This window comes from Gadus morhua, chromosome 13, assembly GCF_902167405.1.
Source record: "Gadus morhua chromosome 13, gadMor3.0, whole genome shotgun sequence".
In the NCBI taxonomy this organism is placed as follows: domain Eukaryota; kingdom Metazoa; phylum Chordata; class Actinopteri; order Gadiformes; family Gadidae; genus Gadus; species Gadus morhua.
This window is the reverse complement of record NC_044060.1, coordinates 18951038-18971243: the sequence shown is the minus strand read 5'-3', so window position 1 is coordinate 18971243 and position 20206 is coordinate 18951038. Positions and strand designations below refer to the sequence as shown.

The 20206-nt window shown below is 44.1% G+C and overlaps 3 protein-coding genes across 3 annotated transcripts in view; 2 read left to right on the top strand and 1 right to left on the bottom strand.

The window, feature by feature from the left end:
• The first annotated feature begins 15 nt into the window (after positions 1-15).
• On the top strand, positions 16-11538 carry ankrd52b (ankyrin repeat domain 52b). The gene is made up of 28 exons (XM_030375778.1): positions 16-367; positions 1018-1101; positions 1219-1297; positions 1454-1524; positions 1634-1834; positions 2017-2104; positions 2281-2423; positions 2590-2802; positions 3320-3398; positions 3535-3649; positions 4673-4755; positions 4846-4963; positions 5312-5380; positions 5495-5635; positions 5730-5789; positions 5969-6080; positions 6196-6267; positions 6632-6833; positions 7053-7140; positions 7273-7390; positions 7779-7998; positions 8281-8368; positions 8539-8622; positions 8727-8872; positions 9071-9153; positions 9594-9676; positions 9864-9955; positions 10044-11538. Exons 1-28 carry the CDS (start codon positions 341-343, stop codon positions 10268-10270), a joined length of 3186 nt encoding a protein of 1061 aa, XP_030231638.1. The 5' UTR covers positions 16-340; the 3' UTR covers positions 10271-11538.
• A 21-nt stretch (positions 11539-11559) lies between these two features.
• On the top strand, positions 11560-17527 carry npepl1 (aminopeptidase like 1). The gene is made up of 12 exons (XM_030375784.1): positions 11560-11867; positions 13192-13377; positions 13649-13819; positions 13925-14014; positions 14342-14423; positions 14581-14723; positions 15043-15120; positions 15287-15387; positions 15684-15807; positions 15966-16142; positions 16791-16901; positions 17052-17527. Exons 1-12 carry the CDS (start codon positions 11712-11714, stop codon positions 17208-17210), a joined length of 1578 nt encoding a protein of 525 aa, XP_030231644.1. The 5' UTR covers positions 11560-11711; the 3' UTR covers positions 17211-17527.
• A 1191-nt stretch (positions 17528-18718) lies between these two features.
• Positions 18719-20206, bottom strand: part of lmcd1 (LIM and cysteine-rich domains 1) — a 7097-nt gene continuing 5609 nt past the window's right edge. The window contains exons 6-7 of the mRNA XM_030375785.1: positions 20007-20206; positions 18719-19854 (exon numbers count right to left, since the gene is read on the bottom strand). The exon at positions 20007-20206 is cut by the window's right edge and continues 19 nt beyond it. Of these exons, the coding sequence (XP_030231645.1) occupies positions 19744-19854; positions 20007-20206 (311 nt within the window). The 3' untranslated portion in view covers positions 18719-19743. The remainder of the gene's footprint in view (positions 19855-20006) is intronic.

Sequence of the window (20206 nt, the reverse complement as noted above, 5' to 3'; positions counted from 1 at the left end):
CACAGCCAATCAAACTTCATAATAAGATTTCAATGGCTATGAAATATTATTCCCCACAAGTTTTTAATAGTTTACTTTACAGTGCTTTGGTGTTATACATTCAAGTAACATATATAACGGTGTTATATCGAACGCAGAAACGAAAAGGTTTCTTGACAGGGATAGGGGACACGTTGTACAGGACCTTTGTGGCTGTATCTGATTCTTTCATCGCGATATCTTGCAGTCAGGGTTGCTAACTTAGCTAACTTAAGTAACTTAGCTTATGTGTAGAATGCAATGTAGCTAGCCTCACGTGACACCCAATCATCTACTGAAGGAGCATCTTGGGGACATTAAAATGGGATTACTGAATATCGTTGACCAGGTAATGTTGTTGCATGTCAAATGGATCCAGGCGAGAACAAGCTAGACACCTTACGAAGTGACACAGGCTTATTGATTGGATTGCTAATGTTAGCCTAAAACCTTATACAATTTGTTTCACTGTCTTTGAAGAAAATAAACATGAATCGGATTGTTTGCACGGGGACTTTGTTCTACAATGTGTTTACGTCCATTTATTTTAACATAGCCACACTCCTGATTACATTGTTCAACATACACTCGGTTAGAAGTCTCGGATACTATCCACCGAGAAATGTCAGGCAAACTCTTCGAGTTTAAGCTGAATCAGATCAATCCTGACACATAATGTTGTTTTTGGAAAACAGTTTCCGTATATTTGCGTTGATCAATCAATGAAGTTTGGATTTAAATAGAATGCGCGAAGATGTCAAAGATTATAGCGAAGCCTATCGGTTCACCGTTACATTGCATTTTCTCTATGTGTAGATGTGTTGTGATTTCATTCCATGTTTGGACCCAAATTGAAAAATTTCAGTCGCTGGAGAATTTATTTGTAATTCAATGTTAGATTTAGATTTCATAATCTGCCATTGTATGCCAGTATACTAAAATACTAAAATAAACTAATAAACTAACTCGAAACGTCATCCATGCTATGATCTTTTTCAGTCTCCGTTGGTCCAGGCCATATTCAGCCGTAATGCTGAGGAAGTGAAGTTTCTGTTGCTCCACCAGGAAGATGTCAACTCCCTGGTAATTTTATATTAGCCAAACTAATCATTATTCTTCAAGACTAAGTTGTTACTGGATATTTTAGTATTTCATAGCCCATACTAAACCATACTGAATAGCTTCTTCTTATGCTTTCAGGACCAAGACCATCGTAGCCCGCTACATGCTGCTGCTTATCTAGGAGATATCCAAATTATGGACTTGCTCATCAGTTCAGGTAATAAATACCCCTATACATAAATACATTTGAATATATTTAGAGAAATGATTCATGTCTTAGTGTTCTTTTCTTTAGAGTACATCAGTACAAAGAACTTTTTCATTTCCATAAAGAGAAGTCCTAATAGATTTGATTTTACACACTTCATCAAAGGTGGAGATGTAAATGCCAAGGACCAGAGTTGGCTGACGCCTCTACATCGAGCAGCTGCCTCAAGGAACAAGGTGCTTAGTGTATACTATATCCGATATATCCTTCTGTAAGTATGTATACATAGGTACATCACTTTCTCAGTTTGTTGACTTTTTCCCATATTTGGTACGGCAATTTCAGAAGGCTGTTTGCTTGCTCCTGAATCATGGAGCAGATGCAGACACAAAAGACAAATCCTGGCTCACACCTTTACACGTGTCAGCGGCTAACTGGGCTATAGGCTGCGCAGACGCTCTCATACCACACCTTACCAGCCTGGATACTGCTGACAAGTCAGGGAGAACAGCCCTGCTTCATGCAGCCTACAGTGGGCAGGACGAGGTTAGCTTCACTCGTTGGACTATGGTGTATGTCATGTATCAGCTTGCAAAAAGTTCAGTGACATCAGTGCCGAACGGCTCATTCAAATATCTATTTATTCAACATTTAATTAAATGGAGATGTCTGAAATAATTTGACTTGCATCTGTGTTATTTATGTACCAACTCTCTTGTGTTCTTCAGATGGTGGATCTGCTTCTCAAAAGAGGAGCTAGCGTTGGTGTCGGTGACGAGAAGGAACGGCAGCCAATACATTGGGCTGCAAACCTAGGTGAGTGTCGCTATGTTTACGCTGCTCCTTTTGCTAGCTGCTTCATATTCAATGTACATTCATGCTGTGCTTTGCATAAGAGCCATGCAGAGTTTTACAACAGCTGGCAGCCCCGTGCCATGCAGGTGTTTGTTTATTTCCATTATAGATTAAAACCAAGCCAATGCTTTTTCCAGGACACTTGGAGATAGTGAAGCTGTTGGTAGGTCGTGGCGCTGACGTGATGTGCAAGGACACACAGGGCTACACCCCTCTGCATGCTGCCGCTGGAGGGGGGCAGCTGGACGTGGTGAAGTACCTGCTAACACTCAACGTCGAGGTAAAATGGCCACTGCTTCCATGCTTATAAATAACCCGGGCGGGGGGGGGGGGGGGGAATTAAAAGGGCAGCAGTTAAGATTAGAGAGGTCAGAAAATTGTGTAAGAGTGCAGGATTCTGAAACTAATCAGCGCCAAAATCTCTCTGCCCTCCCATTGCGCCTAAGATTGATGAGGGCAACGTGTTCGGGAACTCGGCCCTTCACATGGCGTGCCATACAGGACAGGAGGCCGTCGCCATTGAGCTCATGAACTGCGGTGCCAACGTCAACCAGACCAATCACCATGGTTACACGCCACTGCATCTGGCAGCCATCTCCACCAGTGGGACACTTTGTCTGGAACTACTGGTCAATAATGCCGCAGACGTCAACATACAGGTTAGAATGTGTTTTAAATTGAGAGATCTATAGCTTTATCTCCTTAGAGGAGACATATTAAACCACCAGGTGTGAGTGTGATTAGCCTTACAAGCCGTTTCGAAAATCTGCCCCATATGGCATCACTAGAGGCTAATAAACAACTTCTAGCCAATTTCATGCCACAATCACAATGACGAACAGGAACGCTATGAATGCGCCAAGACCGGAAGTGAAGTCAAACCTGCAACTCGGATGATGGAGGCCGAGGATTCAGGAACACAGCATAAGGCTAATCACACTCACACTCACAACTGGTGGTATAATATGTCTCCTTTTAAATATTTGAATCGCGGCATTTCCCAACCAGGTTTAAATATACCATAGAGAAACACAATTTGAAATCTTCATTTTTAAAGTTGTATGCAACTCTGAAACTATGCTAATGATTCAAAAATGTCTTTGCTGCTGCAATACTCAAACAAAAAGGCTAGGAACCATGCTCTATTGTATAGTGACCCCCACTGTTCCTTGACAGAGCAAGGAAGGGAAGAGCCCTCTGCATATGGCTGCTATCCATGGACGCTTCACTCGCTCCCAGATCCTTATCCAAAATGGTAAAACACATTCCAGCACTATAGACCATCTCCAGTAACAATCATTTATAATATATGTGCTAACAGATCCCTGTTAGCACATAGGGAACCATTGAAACAGATACTCAGCCAATTGCTCTGTCTATGTTTTGTACAGGTGCAGAGATTGACTGCACGGATATGCATGGAAATACTCCCCTTCATGTGGCTGCTAGGTTTGGGCACGAGTTGTTGATCGTCACCTTGATATCCAATGGTGCTGACGTAGCCAAGTAAGAGTCAGACAGCCTGACAGTCTTAAAGTGTTAACTCATAGTGTCAACTAGGGCTGGGTATCGCCAGGTACCTCACAATTCAATTAGATTCTTTAGGTCTTGATTCGATTCGATATTGATCCAATTGCTTCAATATCGATTCAATAATACGTGCAGATGACAAAAATACCTAAATATTATTTAGAATTAACCATTTTAAAATGAATGAACCATTTCATTGTTCTTTAAGTAGCAAAAAGGGAATACACCATTGTCTACTATTGTTCCTGAGCTAAACTTGCAGCATAAAAGTAATAATCTTAACATGGACAAATGTAAAAGGGCATGTACATTTAGGCATACTCGCTTCTAGATTACAATGTATGCTTATTTTTTTTTGGAAATAATCTATTTAAAAAAGAAATCTGAATCGAGAACAAATAAATTGCAGTGCATTGATGAATCGATATTTTTACCCAGCCCTAGTGTCAACATGACAGTGATCAACATGACACATCAAAATGACGTACAAATATATTTTTTTAAATATTTTTAGTTTAGTGGCATCTAATGCAACGGACTTGGCAGAAATATAACATGATAAGCATAAGTATGATTTTAATAAGTGTATAATCCAATGAAATTAAGAATTATTATCTACACCGGGAGCTAGTCCTCTTCCACGTAGTGTGCCTTGTTGCACTGCCATGGTTCTACTGTAGCCCAGAATAGACACACGGCTCAAGAGAGGACGAGATTCAAATTATTTACCCTGACCACAATTTTACTCGTAAGCTATGGCCTATAGTTTACAGACTAAATAACTAAATGCAAATTATAAATCTGTCAAGGAACCTCATCCATTGGCCGTTGTCTCCTCGATGCAGAATGACCTAATTTTGAATGACCTAATGGCACCTTAGAGGCCCAAGTAGTTTGTCTTACGCCGTAGGAATGGGAGAGGTGAGGGGGGTATTCAGTAGGTTACAACCTGACAGCTGTGTGACATGAGACACATTGACTGAGCTGTATCCTCTCCAGACAAGGGATCGATGGGATGCTCCCTCTGCATCTGGCCGCACTCTACGGCTTTCCCGACTGTTGTCACAAGCTATTAACCTCAGGTGGGCATACGTTTGTAACACACAGTGGGTTCCATTACTTGTTTACCCTATGTTTGAGTTTAAAATGTACGGTTGTTGATATTTCTTCAGGTCAGTTGTACAAAATGACGCCGTCTCCGACAAACGAGCCTACGGCCCCCGCTGGTTTTGACATCAACACCCCGGACAGCCACGGAAGGACGTGCTTGCACGCCGCTGCCTCCGGAGGGTAGGTCTCTATACCGGAGCCCGCCCAGTCGTTCTTAAAACTTGGGTGAACATGCATTATACCTCAACAAAAACACCCGGTTATGTTTTTGTTGCATGTTATATCCAGTCAAGTTAGATGCTGGTATTGTATATCAGGCTTGAATGGCAGCAGCATCTAGGAAGCTCTGTAATATACCAAACCTGAAGAACTGACTTCTTGAAAATCAACAATTCTTTTGTTATCTTTCAAATGGGTAGAATGCATTTGTTGATTGTTATTCATTTAGATTCAAACCATGCGTTTTTAAAATGAAATGGCTATTGAATAAACTAAGGTGTTTATTTAGGTTGTTGTTGTTTTTTGCAGAAATGTGGATTGTCTAAACCTGCTATTGCACAGTGGTGCCAACCAGAGCATCAAGGACAAATTGGGAAGGTATTAACCTAATAAAACAGTATTCTGATTTGACTATTACAGCAGAAAATGTACTTTTCTTGCATTGATTATTATTATGTATTCACTGCGCCTTTCCTGGTGTCTTCCTCCCAGATCTCCATTGCACTACGCTGCAGCCAATGGGAGCAGCCAGTGCACGATGGGCCAGGTCAGAGGTGGGGCCGAGGTGAACGAGGTGGATCTGATGGGCTGCACCCCCTTACACTACGCCGCTGCTTCCCACACCTTCAGCAGGTGGGAGAGGAAGCACGTTCTACAAGCTCACTGAGAAGGCTTCACTTGCATATGATTACGGATAACAGCTTATTGTTCTTCTTCTTGTGAACAGAGAGGACAGACAGGATTCCGGTTATTATGACCATGAGGAAAGGGCAAAGGAAGCCTATTTGTAAGTTTCTAGCGCTCTAATCGGATCATTCGGGTTTGTAAAGACCTATGCATTTGCATTTTGTAAGTTACTGCTCACTCTTCTATGTGACTCAGAAATACACATGAAACATGTTTTACTAACTTGTATGTGTTGTGTTTACAAGCTAAACCTGTTTAAATGTGTGTTTGTGTGTGTAGATGTCTAGAGTATTTGCTTGACAACGGGGCGAACCCTGCCCTGAAGAATGGCAAGGGATACAGCGCCATGCACTTTGCAGCAGCTTACGGCAACAGACAGCACCTGGAGCTGGTGAGAGTGGGCTCTCGTTAGATCCCAACAGAAGGCTCAATTTTACTGATTAAATCCTTCCCGTGTTTGTTACACTTTTGTTAAATCCAGCTTTCATTCTCCCCCCCCCTCCCAGCTCTTGGAGATGTCCTTTAACTGCCTCGGGGAGGGAGAGAGTAACCTTCCCGTCAGCCCTTTGCACTTAGCGGTGAGTGCACTCATCCGTCCTCCGCAGTACATATAACCCAGGCTAAATCGGTTTGGTTTTATAAACAAATAAGGCTTAGCCGGAACAAGGCAAATAACCAAATCCTGGGGATCAGATAGTGTAGTCGTGATTGTTTTGACTTCCGCCAAAACATACTGCATTAAATTCTCCGGCATGCCTACCAGTATGTGCCCTTGACCCCTTAACCCCCTACCTGCCCCATCTGCTGACGATTATTAATTCACTGCAAGTTGCTTTGGATGAAAAAGTGTGCTAAAGGCCATTTAACAGTCTCTTTCAACTATGCATTTGCTTCCTTTTAAATATTCCTGTAAACATTGGAGCTGTTTTTTTCCCACGGCAGGCGTACAACGGCCACTGCGAGGCGCTGCGTGTGCTGACAGAGACGCTGGTGAGTCTAGACGTGCGAGACTCTCAGGGTCGCACCGCTCTGTACCTGGCCGCCCAGAGAGGCTTCGCCCGCTGTGTGGAGATGCTGCTCAAGCACGGGGCCACCTGCCTCCTAAAGGACTACAGACGCAAGTGGACTCCTCTCCATGCTGCAGGTGTGTGTGTGTGTGTGTGTATATGTATGTGTGTCAGTGTTTAGATGTGTGATTGAATCAGTGGAAATGTTTTGAACGGTGTACAGGTATGTCATTTGAGGACTGGATTTGCCCAATGTCCTTTGAGTCACTGTGTAAGAGACTATGTAGTGTAATGTTTACATTAGTTTGCTGATTATTCCAAGGATACTCTAAAACGTTTGACGATATCCCATCCAGCTGCTGAAGGCCACATGGACTCTCTGCTCATCCTGGTCAACAGAGAGGAGAGCGCAGATATTTTGGACAGCACCGACATACAGGGACAGTGAGTCCTTTTAAGCATATATTCTTAGCTCATTAAGAACACTACTAACACTACTACACTACTAACTTTCCTTCAGAAACTAAGAAGGGCATGGGGCTGGGAGTAAGTATTGTCTTCTTGTGTGTTGTGAAGGACTGCATTAATGCTGGCGGCCCTGGGCAGTCACACGGACTGCGTCCACATCCTGCTGGAGAAAGGCGCTGCCGCCAATTCAGCAGACAAGAAGGGCTGCACCGCCTTGCACAGGGCTGTGAGTGAATCCCGTCGACCTCGACCAACAACAACTGCGCTTAGCAAGGCTTGATCAGAGGGAAATGAATTCCCTGATTTGACTGTTTGATTTTAAATTGTTTATAACCTCCCTATATCCTATATAGTGTTGAGGATGTACCGTTAGGGTGACACGCAGACCACAAGCATGAGATACAAGACCGAGTTTAGAACAGTATATCAAATGAAATGGCCAAAAAAAAAAAGAGTGAAACTGCAGGTGCAAAGCAGGGGATCATGCATCACTTGATACTAAAGGCACCAGGGATAAGACGGTTAATAACAGCATGCATATTTAAAACCGAGATCTCAGCCGGGGCCATCAATCCCTCGATTCCTCTGGCATGCCTCTGTGTCCCTCCCGGCAGGCCGTCATGGGCAGTGAGGGCTGTGTGTGCGCGCTGCTGGAGCACGGGGCCGCCGCTCTGGGCAGGGACTCTCAGGGAAGGACCCCGCTGCACCAGGCGGCGTGCTGCGGCCACACCCAGCTCCTGGGCTACCTGATCAAGGCCGCGGTGCAGGCGGACACCCTGGACTGCATGCTGGACTTCAGTGGGTACACGCCCACCCACTGGGCGGCCTACCACGGTGAGACGGAGCAGGGTCCCCCCCCCCCCCCCCCCCAGGCTGGGCCTAACACACTTCATTCTCTTACACAGCTTTGACAATCCCTCTGTGTTTTTGCCAGGCAACTTGAGGCGCATACACATTAAGCATTGTCATTAAATACAGCAATGAAGAACGTAGGTGACTGAATTACCGTGAGGGAGTTAATGTAAAATCACACAATGCTATTTCTAAGGTACTTTTTAAATAACTATCTGACGCATGGTCCTCAAAGTATTTTGAAACATTGCTTCTTTTGTTCAGGTCATGAGGAATGCTTGAGAATTTTACTTGAAAATAAACCACTCACCATCCAAGAGGGACACTCGTTCACACCTTTGCACTGTGCTCTGTAAGTACCTTTTTAATTGAACTGCCAATCCCTCTATTTATAGAACGCATGGACATGTTTTAATAATTGCTCTTGATATGATATAAGCTTGTATAAGGAAGGCCAGTAGTAAATATTCCTGTTCCCTATGCTTTGGTTTATAATGGTCTTAATCTGGTCCTCAATAACAGAGTGAATGGCCAATGTGGTGCAGCCAAGCTGCTGATGGAGAGTGGCGGGGCTCGGATGGTCAACACCAGGGACCCTAAAGGAAGGTAAAGACGCCGCTCTGTGTGGACCGCTCAACCACCGGTGGAAGCTTTGCAAGTGGGCCTATATCCTCAGCTGGTTGTGTCCCGTGGCGGTTCTCCCTCCATAGGTCCCCGCTGCACGCCGCTGCCTATTCTGAAAAGGTGGACGGCCTCCAGCTGGTCCTGGACCAGGGGGCCGAGGTCAACGCCGTGGACGGCTCCGGGCGGTCGGCTCTGATGGTGGCCGCCGACCGTGGACAGTCCATGGCCGTCGGTAAGACCTCTGCACGCCCTCTGCTGTTGAGCTCCACTAGTCTGCATTGAGGACTGTTTCAGTTCTCCTTCTTTAACGGTTTTGAAAAAAATTAACCCATGTGGCATTTCCAAGGGTTCCTCTAGTCTAGATAATGGTATTCAAAATGGAAACAAAAGGTTACCGTGGTCATGAGTTGTTGTTTTTTCTGCCTTTCAGAGATGTTGCTCCAGCAGGCTAAGCCAGACCTGACCCTTCTGGATGTCAACAATAACACCGCTCTGCACCTAGCTTGCAGCAAGGTCCCTCTCACACGCCATTACTAACCACTAATTGTTAATATGTCGCGTGTTGCACTTTCACATCCCTGGGCTAAATTCGCTGCTGATTCAGTGGCCTCAGCTCTTGTACCAATTGGCCAATAGAAGGCCCTATTGTTGATCTTCTGCGCTTTACCCGTTCCAAGGTCTAGTCCATACCGCAGCGGTGTCTTCTGTCTCTCTCTGTCTCTCCCGGACATTCCTGTCTTACTCTAAATTAAAAAGGATATAACCTTCAAAATAAATAATCACTCATTACCCCTTTACTTTAACCAAATTGAATCCCAGACCTAATTCATACAGTAGTCTATTTATACACTAAACAGTCTACCCGACCCATACTCACTGCCGTAACACTTCTTTCACTTACACACTTGCATGGGTTTTTCCTCCCTGACTTTATGATGTGTTTTATTACCTAGGGCCATGAGATGTGTGCCCTGTTGATCCTGGGGGAGATCAGCGATACTTCCCTCATAAACGCAGCCAACTGTGCTCTCCAAATGTAAGTCCTCGTGCTGAATGGTAGACTGAGGAAGTAGACTGCATAAGTCACAATAAAGCTGCAGTGATAAATGTCTATTCAGAGGGCTGCGAATAGTTGGACTGTTTTTCCTTTGTGAGTGGTGCCTTTTTTTAATAGATATTTTACCTTTGTCCTCTCTCGTTTGGCGCTGCACCTGCTGATGTAGGCCCCTACACATAGCAGCCAGGAAAGGTCTAGCCACAGTCGTCCAAGTGCTACTCAGCAGAGGTGCCGCTGTAATGGCTGTAGATGCAGAAGGTACGGTCCGAAACAGCATCACTCTCTTCCCGTTCTACATGACGTGACTCGACGTGTTTCACAGTGTCGGTCGTTGTTGTTTCCGCAGGGTGCACACCAGCCCTGTCTTGTGCCCCAAACAAGAAGGTGGCAGACTGTCTGGCCTTGATCCTCTCCATGATGAAGCCTTCCCCTCCGAAAGAGGCCTCCAACTTCAACGCTAACCTCAAGCACTGTGGAATCTCCATGTTCTGCGGGGATACCGGCAATCTCAATCACGCCTATACTGAGAAGTGTTGCAGCAGTGTTGGCCTGCAGCACTGCCTTACTGAGTGAAGCCCCCTGCCCCCCCCCCCCCCCCATGATCCCCGTCAGTACCCAGAGGCTGGGTCCCTCTACAGTCAGCCGCTCCCACTCCTTTTCATCAATTAGAAGGATCAAATGTAATTATAATATATGTGTGTGTGTGTGTGTGTGTGTGTGCAGGGGCATTTATATATCTGCACACATCTTGTTTAAAAAGAAAATCAACTTGTGGTCAACAAGTGAAATTATGCAATTACACATATTTTTATTATGGTACTGTATTACTTACAAAAGCATAACCTTACATTTTTTCCAATACGATCTTTGGATGTTACATTTCAATTTTCTGAGATGAGATGTGAAGGAATCTTGAAATACTATATGTAGCAATATTCTGAAAGTATTTTTCTAACTTATTTAGTTACAATTATAGCTCACAATCTCTATATCAAGTCGATGTAATAATGAGTGTGAATTATAAGAGCACACCTAAACCGGTTTCTCAATAGCTTGCAAAATGTTGATTGCCTTACTTAAAATGAATATTGATGTAAGCACAGTCGCACACGAAGACACACACGTATGACATAACTAATTTCAATAGTTTTGAGGTAATATAATGGATACAATGATAAGGAAAGATGTTTGAGAGATTCTAAAGCAACCTTTTTAGGGGGGATATTTTAAATTGGCCTGTAGTTGATTTTTGTATTTTAATGCAAAATGTTCTACAAAACTGATCAAAAATCTACCATCATGTTGGGTTTGGATACAAATGTGGCTTTCTAATTCAAAGCTGTAATGGTATGTCACTCTGACAACTAGACAATGTCATTAAGTTTTATTATACTGAGGCAAACACTACCGTCTGAAATGTCTTCAGAATCAATTATTCCAGTTTCTAAAAACACAAAAGCCAGTCCCTTTTGTATAATTGTTTAACATTTGCATACACGTTCTATTTGTACTTGCATAGTAAGCCATTGAAGGTGCAGGTATTTAAAAGCAAGGGTTCTGCAATAGCTATTATAAAACACTATATTCACACTAAATGTTCTGACTTAAGTGCTTCTAAATGTCTTTCCAGCTGGGGAACATTGAATACTTGAACCATGTCATAAGTGTATTTATTAATAATATTTCTGCTAAAAATGTAATTGCATTTCTTGAGTCATCTTTTTAGAGTGCAGGCTTGACTAGGAATTGCATTGATTGGCTTGGCTCAACGTCAAGTATACCAGACAGATCTTCATAGGAATTTGTACAAAATAAATTCCTGAATAAAAAAAGAGAAGTAACAGTGTCCCTTCCGTGTTTTACGTGTAGTTGACGGAGGCGAAAGATTTGACAAATGGTACTTCATTAATAATTTGCTGATCCTCAACTCAAGCCCAGTTTTACTTCCGTTCCGTATGGTCTGGAGGACGGCTGCTATCTCCACAGCTAACTGCTTCAGCTCGCTTTGCAAGTCATGAAGATGGCGAACGTGCTGCTGGAGTTCAAGGCTGCTGCCGGAGACTCAGAGCCCCAAAGCCGCCCCGTTTTAGTCATCGGACAACAAAACAATCTGCAGCAAGTTAACTGGAGCCAGATCAAGGGAAAGCTTCAACCAGCCGTTAGCAAAGAGGTAACTACTTATGATTTATCAACTCTGCTTGTGGCTAATCTTAGCTAATGCACAACTAGCACTAGTAATGCATGAAAAACAGTCTAAATCGAAATAGGAGCTATTCCCTCTGATTAAATGAATGCCGATGTCGATGATATTCGAGGCGTAATATTTTAGTACAACATGTCCTCGTTAATTAATGCACTAATTGGCGAATACAGATTTAAAAGCGCAGTAACGTTAGACCTTGATAGTTCTAACTTTAAGCCACATTTAGTTCAAAATACTTCCGAAATTAATTAAATAACCTTTTGAAGAAAAGATTATGAATGATTTTTGCCATTCGTCGATTAGATGCAGCTTGTAAATGATAAAAACCTTAGCGGCCACTTCAATTAAACGATGAATAATCTCAGATAATTCAACCACCACGTGCAAGGTCAAAAGGTGCAGCCCAATGATCAATTTAAAGTCATTAAGCCTAGTCAATAAGAAGGTTCGCATTGCTTCCCATCTCAATGACCAAAAACGAAAATAAGCACCTCTGTAACTGTTTACATGTATTTCCTGGTGTTGTGGGTCTCAACGCCAAATCGATGTATCCACTTGAAACGGACTGATCAATTTCCTTTAAATCAGCAAGATGTGCATGCTTTGGACCAAGGGAATCTCAATGTAAAAGCGCACTATGGGTTTAAAAAATGTTTAACGCATCTTAATGACCTTAGGCAATACAATGTATGAAGACTCTGGCATTACTAGTCAATTATTTAAACTAGGTTGGTGAGGCCAATGTTCCCAGCTCAACTGGTCAATGTCAAGCTTCTTTTATCGTGTCGGCGTTTTTTAAATAGATAGCAGTTGTGCAACCTAAATTGCACAAGGCGGTGTATCAAGCGACTTGAGAAGAGATGAATTGACAAGATTTGTGAGGTCAAATAACAGTTAACTGTGCGGCTCAAGTAATCTAATTGATTTATTGCTGACAGATTTATCGGTTCTACTCTGCTTAATGTACGTGTCTATAAAACACTAGACTGGCATTGGATAAAAGGCAGTAGTGCTATTCCACACAATTAAAGTTAATGTTACAGATTTCCTATTTGTGTCTTAAGTCAAGCACAGCTTACTTGTGTTTCATTTAAATGTATTGTAACAAAAGGTAAACGATTTACAATAAAGCGCAAAAAGACCATTTCATATTGGGAAGCACTTCCATGAATGTAAACACATTTACCAATTATATTCTCTTGCTTCCGGAGTAGAAGCTTTTCTAATGGGCTTAGCTAGACATAGGCACAGACACACTCTTACAAGGACTCACACCTTTCCCCACCTGCAGGTTTGGCTGGCGGCTCTCGCTGCGTTGAGCCCCAACCCCACGGACAGCTGCCCCCTGTACCTGAACCATGCCACGGTGGCAGCCCTGCCCGCCAGGGTCAGCCGGCACAACAGCCCCTCCTCTGCCCACTTTGTCTCCCGCCTCGTACGGTCCTGTCTGCCCGGGGGCAACAATCGCTGCATCGTGGTTCGTTTACCGACCTTTACCGGCCCAGTGATTATTTTTATTTTAAAGGCGACATATTATTCCACCAGTATGACCGTTACTAGCCGTTTTAAAACGCCTAATAACGGCTAATCACAATCCCACCTGGTTGTATATGTCACCTTCTTAATGGACAGAAATCCTGCACTGTGTGCCTTTCCTAAGAAGGGAGTGCTGCGACCGGGTTCAGTACTGCGCCCAAAACAATGTCTCACTTCATCCGGCGGTTGAAGCACTGTGTCCTTGTTCCCAGATGGTGTGCGAGCGCTCGGACGTGTTTGCGTCTTCCTGCGCCATCTCCCGGGCGTTCCCCACCTTCTCCCGCCGCTCTGCATCCTCGCGCAGGACGGAGAAGAAGAAGGTCACCGTGGAGTTCATCGTGGTCGGCCAGGAGAGCAGCTCCGTGGAGCCGGCAGAGCTTCAGGTACCTCCCCAGACCAGCCCCAACCCTCCTTCTTTGGGTCTCTCCTCATGAGAGGTCGAAACGCATAGAGTGGGATACCAACCGAGAATTGTTGTTCCTTTTCAGTGTCTTGCCAATGCTGCCGACGGCGTGAGGCTGGCTGCCCGCATCGTGGACACGCCCTGCAACGAGATGAACACTGATCACTTCCTGGATGTACGGCAGTGGTTTCATTTGCTCTTGCTAATGCTTTAGGAATGCATAGGTTTCTGGTAAAAGTCAGTAAAGGATTTCTTCCTGGTCCCCGGGATCCAAAGTGCCTCACTGTTTATCTGGTTTGTAACACCAGTGTGGAAGTTATTTTTAGATTTCACCATCTACCTTTTTTTAAGGGACAAACCTTTAATACCAACCAGAAAATATGAACCATACCTTGATATTGTGGAATATTATAGGTATATTAAAGGACCCTTTTAACTGATGGAAGGGGACGATTAGGTGTACACGATTAATGAAGTGGCTTACATGTGATCTTTTCTGCAGGAGATCAAAGCCGTTGGTGCAGAGCTGTCAATCACACCTGTGATCATTCGAGGAGAGGAACTGAAGCAGAAAGGTTTTGGAGGTACGGTCTTGCCGTTCAATTTCAGTGTCAAATCCCTTTCTCTGAACAACGATATATATTTTGGGTTAAACTAAATGCAGAGTAATGATGTGTTTTATGATGACAAACCCTGGGCCGTATGAGTGCTGAGGGCTTGCTGTGCTCTCTGCCTGGTCAGGTATTTATGGAGTGGGCAAGGCAGCAGAGCATCCCCCTGCCCTTGCAGTACTGAGCCACACACCGGCTGGGGCCACCCAGACCATTGCATGGGTGGGGAAGGGCATCGTGTACGACACTGGTGGACTCAGCATTAAGGGAAAGGTAGGTTGGAAAAGAAGAATACCAAGAGGGATGATTTAGTTTGAATCATGTGACAGAATGCAAGTTGGATCACAGAGGGTAAATTGAACTTGGCTGAACAGTGAAACTAGTAAAAGAAGTGCAATGGAAATGACGCAATCAATGGAACCATTGGGGACCAAACTGGTCATTTGGATGAATTAATGTTCAATTTGTATCCGCCTTGAGGTTGATAAAGTATATTTGTTTCTGTACAAGATGAATACTATTTCCAAGTTCAGTAATACAAACGATTGAGATGTATAATGTCTGTCTGTCTGTCTGTCTTTCTATTTGATAGACCACGATGCCAGGGATGAAGAGGGACTGCGGGGGAGCTGCAGCCATCCTGGGAGCTTTCAAAGCCACCGTTAAACAGGTGGGGCAACCATTGGCACATTTACAGGGTTCAGTCCACACTCCAAAGTGTGCTGCTGCTTACGGCTGCCATAGGCGTTTTATTGTCTCTGTCGTTGAAAGAAGTCTTATCAGAACTGTTTGCCCTGTCCTACATCCCTTCTACTTTTTCTTTTTTGCCCCTGCAGGGCTTTAAGGACAACCTTCATGCAGTTTTCTGTCTAGCGGAGAATGCGGTTGGACCCACAGCCACGCGGCCCGATGACATTCACACGCTGTACTCTGGGAAGTGAGTGACTCCCCAGTAATCTCCTGTGAAGACTTAGTGGTCCAGTTAACCCCTGCGAAGGCATGGAGGTAGTGACGGCCATATCCCGGCGCTGTCAAAGCACCGGGTCACCGGGTTTTCATAGATTAAACCGGCACTCGCAGGTCTGGCATAGATCTACTGTGGTTATTTTAGAGTCTGATTAATTAGCTCAAGAAAGCTATGCCTTTTGCATAAAACTTGCACGCAAATAATGCTTTTATTTCTAAAATGGTGACAATAATTGGCAATGGTCTCTTTTTTTGTTATTTTTAAAGGACTGTGGAGATCAACAACACGGATGCAGAGGGCAGACTGGTGCTCTCCGATGGAGTGGTGTATGCCAGCAAGGACCTGTCCGCAGACATCATTCTAGACATGGCCACTCTGACGGGGGCACAGGTAGGCCATGGGTTACTACTTTACGCACACGACCAACTAGTTCCAGACCTGCAGTGACATTGATGCGTCGGTTTGCTTGGGCTTAAAGCCCCTTGTTAAACGAGTAGATGGCACGCCGCAGGGTTCACCGAGTCCTTTTTGTGCCCGTGTGTTTCCAGGGGATCTCCACAGGGAAGCACCACGCGGCCGTGCTGACCAACAGTGAGGCATGGGAGGCGGCGTGTGTGCGGGCGGGCCGCAGCAGCGGAGACCTGGCCCACCCGCTGGTGTACTGCCCCGAGCTGCACTTCAGCGAGTTCACCTCGGCCCTGGCCGACATGAAGAACTCTGTGGCAGTACGTACCCCGCTCAACTTGGTTACTGCTTTGTCGACCTTTAGTCAGGCTTTGAGCATCTGGACAAAAGCAGTGCAGTTTTGTTATTTATTGGAATTTTAACTCTGAACTGCCTCTGAACAACGCGTTGACTGTTTCTGGTTGTAGTGTCACCAAAATGCCACTAGATGGTACACTGTGCTAGATAGTACTAAGTATAACTAAACTCCAATTACACATTATTTACAACTACAAGTGAAGAAGTTGTGTTTTGAATTCATGTTGCAAATGCCTCTTTTGCGTTCAATTATCTATTTTTGTATTCTGTATAATGAGTGACCTTGGCATAAATTGTATGTGTATGCATTTTGTGTTCTATTGAAATTTTGTCTTCTAATGTTTTTGTCATGCAACACCTGAGAGGAGTAAATGAATTACCAGCCAAGTTTATTTTATCTTCTTCATTGTCCTTTTGAACCGTTTCTGTGGTTCAATGGTGTGCTGTTACAAATCTGTTAAACTCCCCACTAGTGTGATTAGTGGGGTTAAATATTGTACCAAAGACAGACAAACCGCAACATCGAATAAAATTATACTTATCTTTGGCTGAGAAACTGGGCTAGTAATTATATTTGCCTAGTAATAATGTCCTTTCATGTTTTTTGACAGGACCGGGAGAACGCCCAAAGCTCTTGTGCAGGCCTCTTCATAGCCGCTCACCTGGGCTTCGACTGGCCTGGTGTGTGGGTCCACGTGGACATGGCCTATCCTGTCCATGTTGTAAGTTCCCTCTAGGTCCACGCTCCGTTTCAGTCACTGATGTTTAGCATTATGGTTTCAATCTACCAATAGTAAACCACGGATCAAAATAACTAACTACTTCGGTGATCACCCTTTTGACAGTCTTACTTTGTTTCTCTGAATCTCCAGGGCGAGCGTGCCACAGGGTTTGGCGTTGCTCTGCTCATGGCGCTGTTCGGCCAGGCCTCAGACGACGCCATGTTGAACAAAGTGTCTCCCCTGAGCTTGGACAGCGGGGCGGCGGGGGACGGCGCGGGGCGGGACTGCAAGCGGAGACGACTGGTCTGAAGACCTCTGACTCGCTCTCACTGAACGCTCAGTAGTCAGTCAGTGGGCCTAAATTGGGATCAAATTTGAGGCGTTGTTAGTCCAGTTCAAAACCAGGCTCTAAAAAAAAACCATTGAGTAGGTTAAATGTTTTGAGTGGATTAGCGATGGGGTGACTAATGATGAAGACTGTCTGCCTTTGCACTTATTTTGCTGATTATCCTTCTGGCATTAATACTATTGAATCTGAAATAAACACTTTTTACTATCACTGATTATTCTTGCCAACCGTTGTATTCCAATCTGGATAATAAGTAAAAAAAGTTTTGCAATGAAAATGCAGTGTTTAACATTTATTCATGTTGAAACAAAACTTTCCACTTAATTATGTGTATTGATACTTCCTGGTGTTTGATTTTGGGACATCAAGGGTTTAACCCATATATTACTATTAACAACTATTGGTTATTATTGAGTAGAAGCAGAATACTTCAGGGCTGCTACCAGTAAAACAATTATTTACATGCTACAGTACCAGAAAAGGGAAACATTAAATGTATTAATGTTTACATTGGTTTCCTGAAATATACAATTTTCACACACTCGCACAATTTTCCGATGGTTCATGCAGTGTAGTGCCCTGTAATCTTTCTCTCTTGCTCTCAAACAAAATCCGTGCATGCCAAGTAGTGTGAAGTTCATCTTCCTCTTGGATGACGCAGAGGACCCAAAAATATTTGAGGGCTTAAATGTCTGGTTGGAATGACGGATAAATTAATCCACTCTTTGATTTAGATCTAGGGCTAGATAAAACATTTGGAATTTAGCCAGGCCCAGGCCAAAAGATGCTGGATTTTAAGTGATTAACATAAAGATAACATTTAATACACAAATGGTCAAAATCTGCAATTGTTATGAATAAACGCTGTCACAATGGGACTTGATTCCTTCTGGTTGAACATCAGTGGCCTGCCTTGATGTAAAGATGCCAAGAGAGGGCAGTGACTACCACTACAGACTGGTTCTACTGGGAGCTGCCCGGTCTAACCGTCTGCTACTGGTTTTACTGGGAGCTGCCTAGTACCCAACACAGCCTGCTAATGGTTATACTGGTAGCTGGCGAGTATAACCACAGTCTGCTATTACCTATGCTGGGAGCTGCACATTACAACTAGTTTTCTACTGGTTATATTGTGCAGTAAAACCAGTCTGTTACAGGTTATACTGGCTTTACTTGGAGGTGCCGAGTACATTCAGTCTGCAACTGGTACAATGAATGCATTGGTGACTGATACTGGTTATATTGGGAGCTGCCCAGTATAACCAGTCTGCTGCTGGCTACAGTGGGAGCTGCTCTATACAATCAGAGTTTGTTACTGGTAACTTCTGATGTCTGGGGTAATTCAGATATTTTGTGAAAATATTTTGATCACTGAAATCTTTCAAACATTCCTACAGACTGAGTCAGGTTTTAAAATAAGAGTCAGCCAGCATGTAGGTCAGTCAATAAGCCAGACAGTCATTTTTCATTGAAAGGTTTTATATCTGAAGAGAATCAACAGTGAGAATATAAGGGGACACTTATTAATAGCAAGGATGTTCTGACATCACTGGTGCCTAATGTTATTTACAAAACAAAACCAAAATATTCCAGTATTGCAGTTTTCCACACAACACTATGCTGATAACAGCTAGAATTAGTACCACATAAAACAACAATTTAACATTAACTCTTAAATGTACTTCCGAAATAATCAGGAGGATAGGAGAGGTACAGATGGGAAAGGAGAACAGTAGAAAGGGAGAGAGTACTTGGACAAAATTACGCTAATACAAACCCTGGCTTAGCCCCAATCGGTCCACTTGTGCCCTATATAGTAAACTATTTAGGGCATGTTGTAGTGTATTGAGTATTGCACTATATCCCTATATAGGGCACTTCCAGGAGAAATATCTGACATTGACACCCAGCCCTTAAAATGGGAAGTGTGGTCCTGGCCATATTCCATATTGGAGAGTTGTATCTGCCCGCCCTCTACTCCCAGACTTGAAGCTCACGCGGGGTTGCCAGGTTCAGCCTGCCAAATGAACAAGAACGCATGACGAGCCCAGCGTTTAGGAAGAAGTGAACCGATACGAACACAGCCTGATATTTGCACTTGGAGAATGTTGAAAACGAGAGGTTCCTCCATGTAGGGCTCCTTCAGTACACCCCTGGTACTGCATCCATGTTGTTATTCTCTTCATTTGTTGCAACAGGGTGTGTTTAGGCTCTAATAGGGTGTATTTAGGCTCTAATAGGGTGTGTTTAGGCTCTAATAGGGTGTGATTAGGCTCTAATAGGGTGTATTTAGGCTCTAATAGGGTGTATTTAGGCTCTAATAGGGTGTGTTTAGGCTCTAACAGGGTGTGTTTAGGCTCTAATAGGGTGTGTTTAGGGGTTCTAACGGTGTATCTAGGCTCTAATAGGGTGTATGTCAGGGTTCTAACAGGGAGTATCTAGGGGTTCAAGGTGTTGGGGTATGTCAGGGTTCTAACAGGGAGTATCTAGGATCTAGCAGGCACAGGGTGTGTCCAGGTCGGTTCCACAGCGCCAGCAGCAGTAGTGATGGTGATGAAATGTCCGTCCGTCTGACCCCGTCCGGAATGACGGACTGAAGATCAACTGGAGGAGACCAGAGGGGCGTTAGTGTGCACAACTGTGTGTGTGTGTGTGTGTGTGTGTGTGTGTGTGTGTGTGTGTGTGTGTGTGTGTGTGTGTGTGTGTGTGTGTGTGTGTGTGTGTGTGTGTGTGTGTGTGTGTGTGTGTGTGTGTACCTCGTCACACCCAGAGCAGCGTGGCCACTTTGTCTGACAGAAGTGTCGACCACAGAGCAGCTTGTCGTTGGACCAGAAGTACACCAGATCCACCAGCCCCTGACAACACTCTGAGCAGCAGAAGCAGGTAGGGTGCCACAGGTTGCTATGGTAACCGGCACGCTCGGCAAAAACAGCTGGGCTGTCGGCTGCAACCCCCT

Excerpts from the sequence above, each read along its gene's own strand:
- ankrd52b (XM_030375778.1), top strand. The coding sequence starts at position 341 with ATGGGATTACTGAATATCGTTGACCAG. Across the intron at positions 5,636-5,729 it reads GCTTCCCACACCTTCAGCAG|AGAGGACAGACAGGATTCCG; the intron begins GTGGGAGAGGAA and ends TCTTGTGAACAG. Across the intron at positions 9,677-9,863 it reads GCCAACTGTGCTCTCCAAAT|GCCCCTACACATAGCAGCCA; the intron begins GTAAGTCCTCGT and ends CTGCTGATGTAG.
- npepl1 (XM_030375784.1), top strand. The coding sequence starts at position 11,712 with ATGAAGATGGCGAACGTGCTGCTGGAGTTCAAGGCTGCTGCCGGAGAC. Across the intron at positions 14,015-14,341 it reads ACACTGATCACTTCCTGGAT|GAGATCAAAGCCGTTGGTGC; the intron begins GTACGGCAGTGG and ends TCTTTTCTGCAG. Across the intron at positions 15,808-15,965 it reads CCACTCTGACGGGGGCACAG|GGGATCTCCACAGGGAAGCA; the intron begins GTAGGCCATGGG and ends GTGTGTTTCCAG.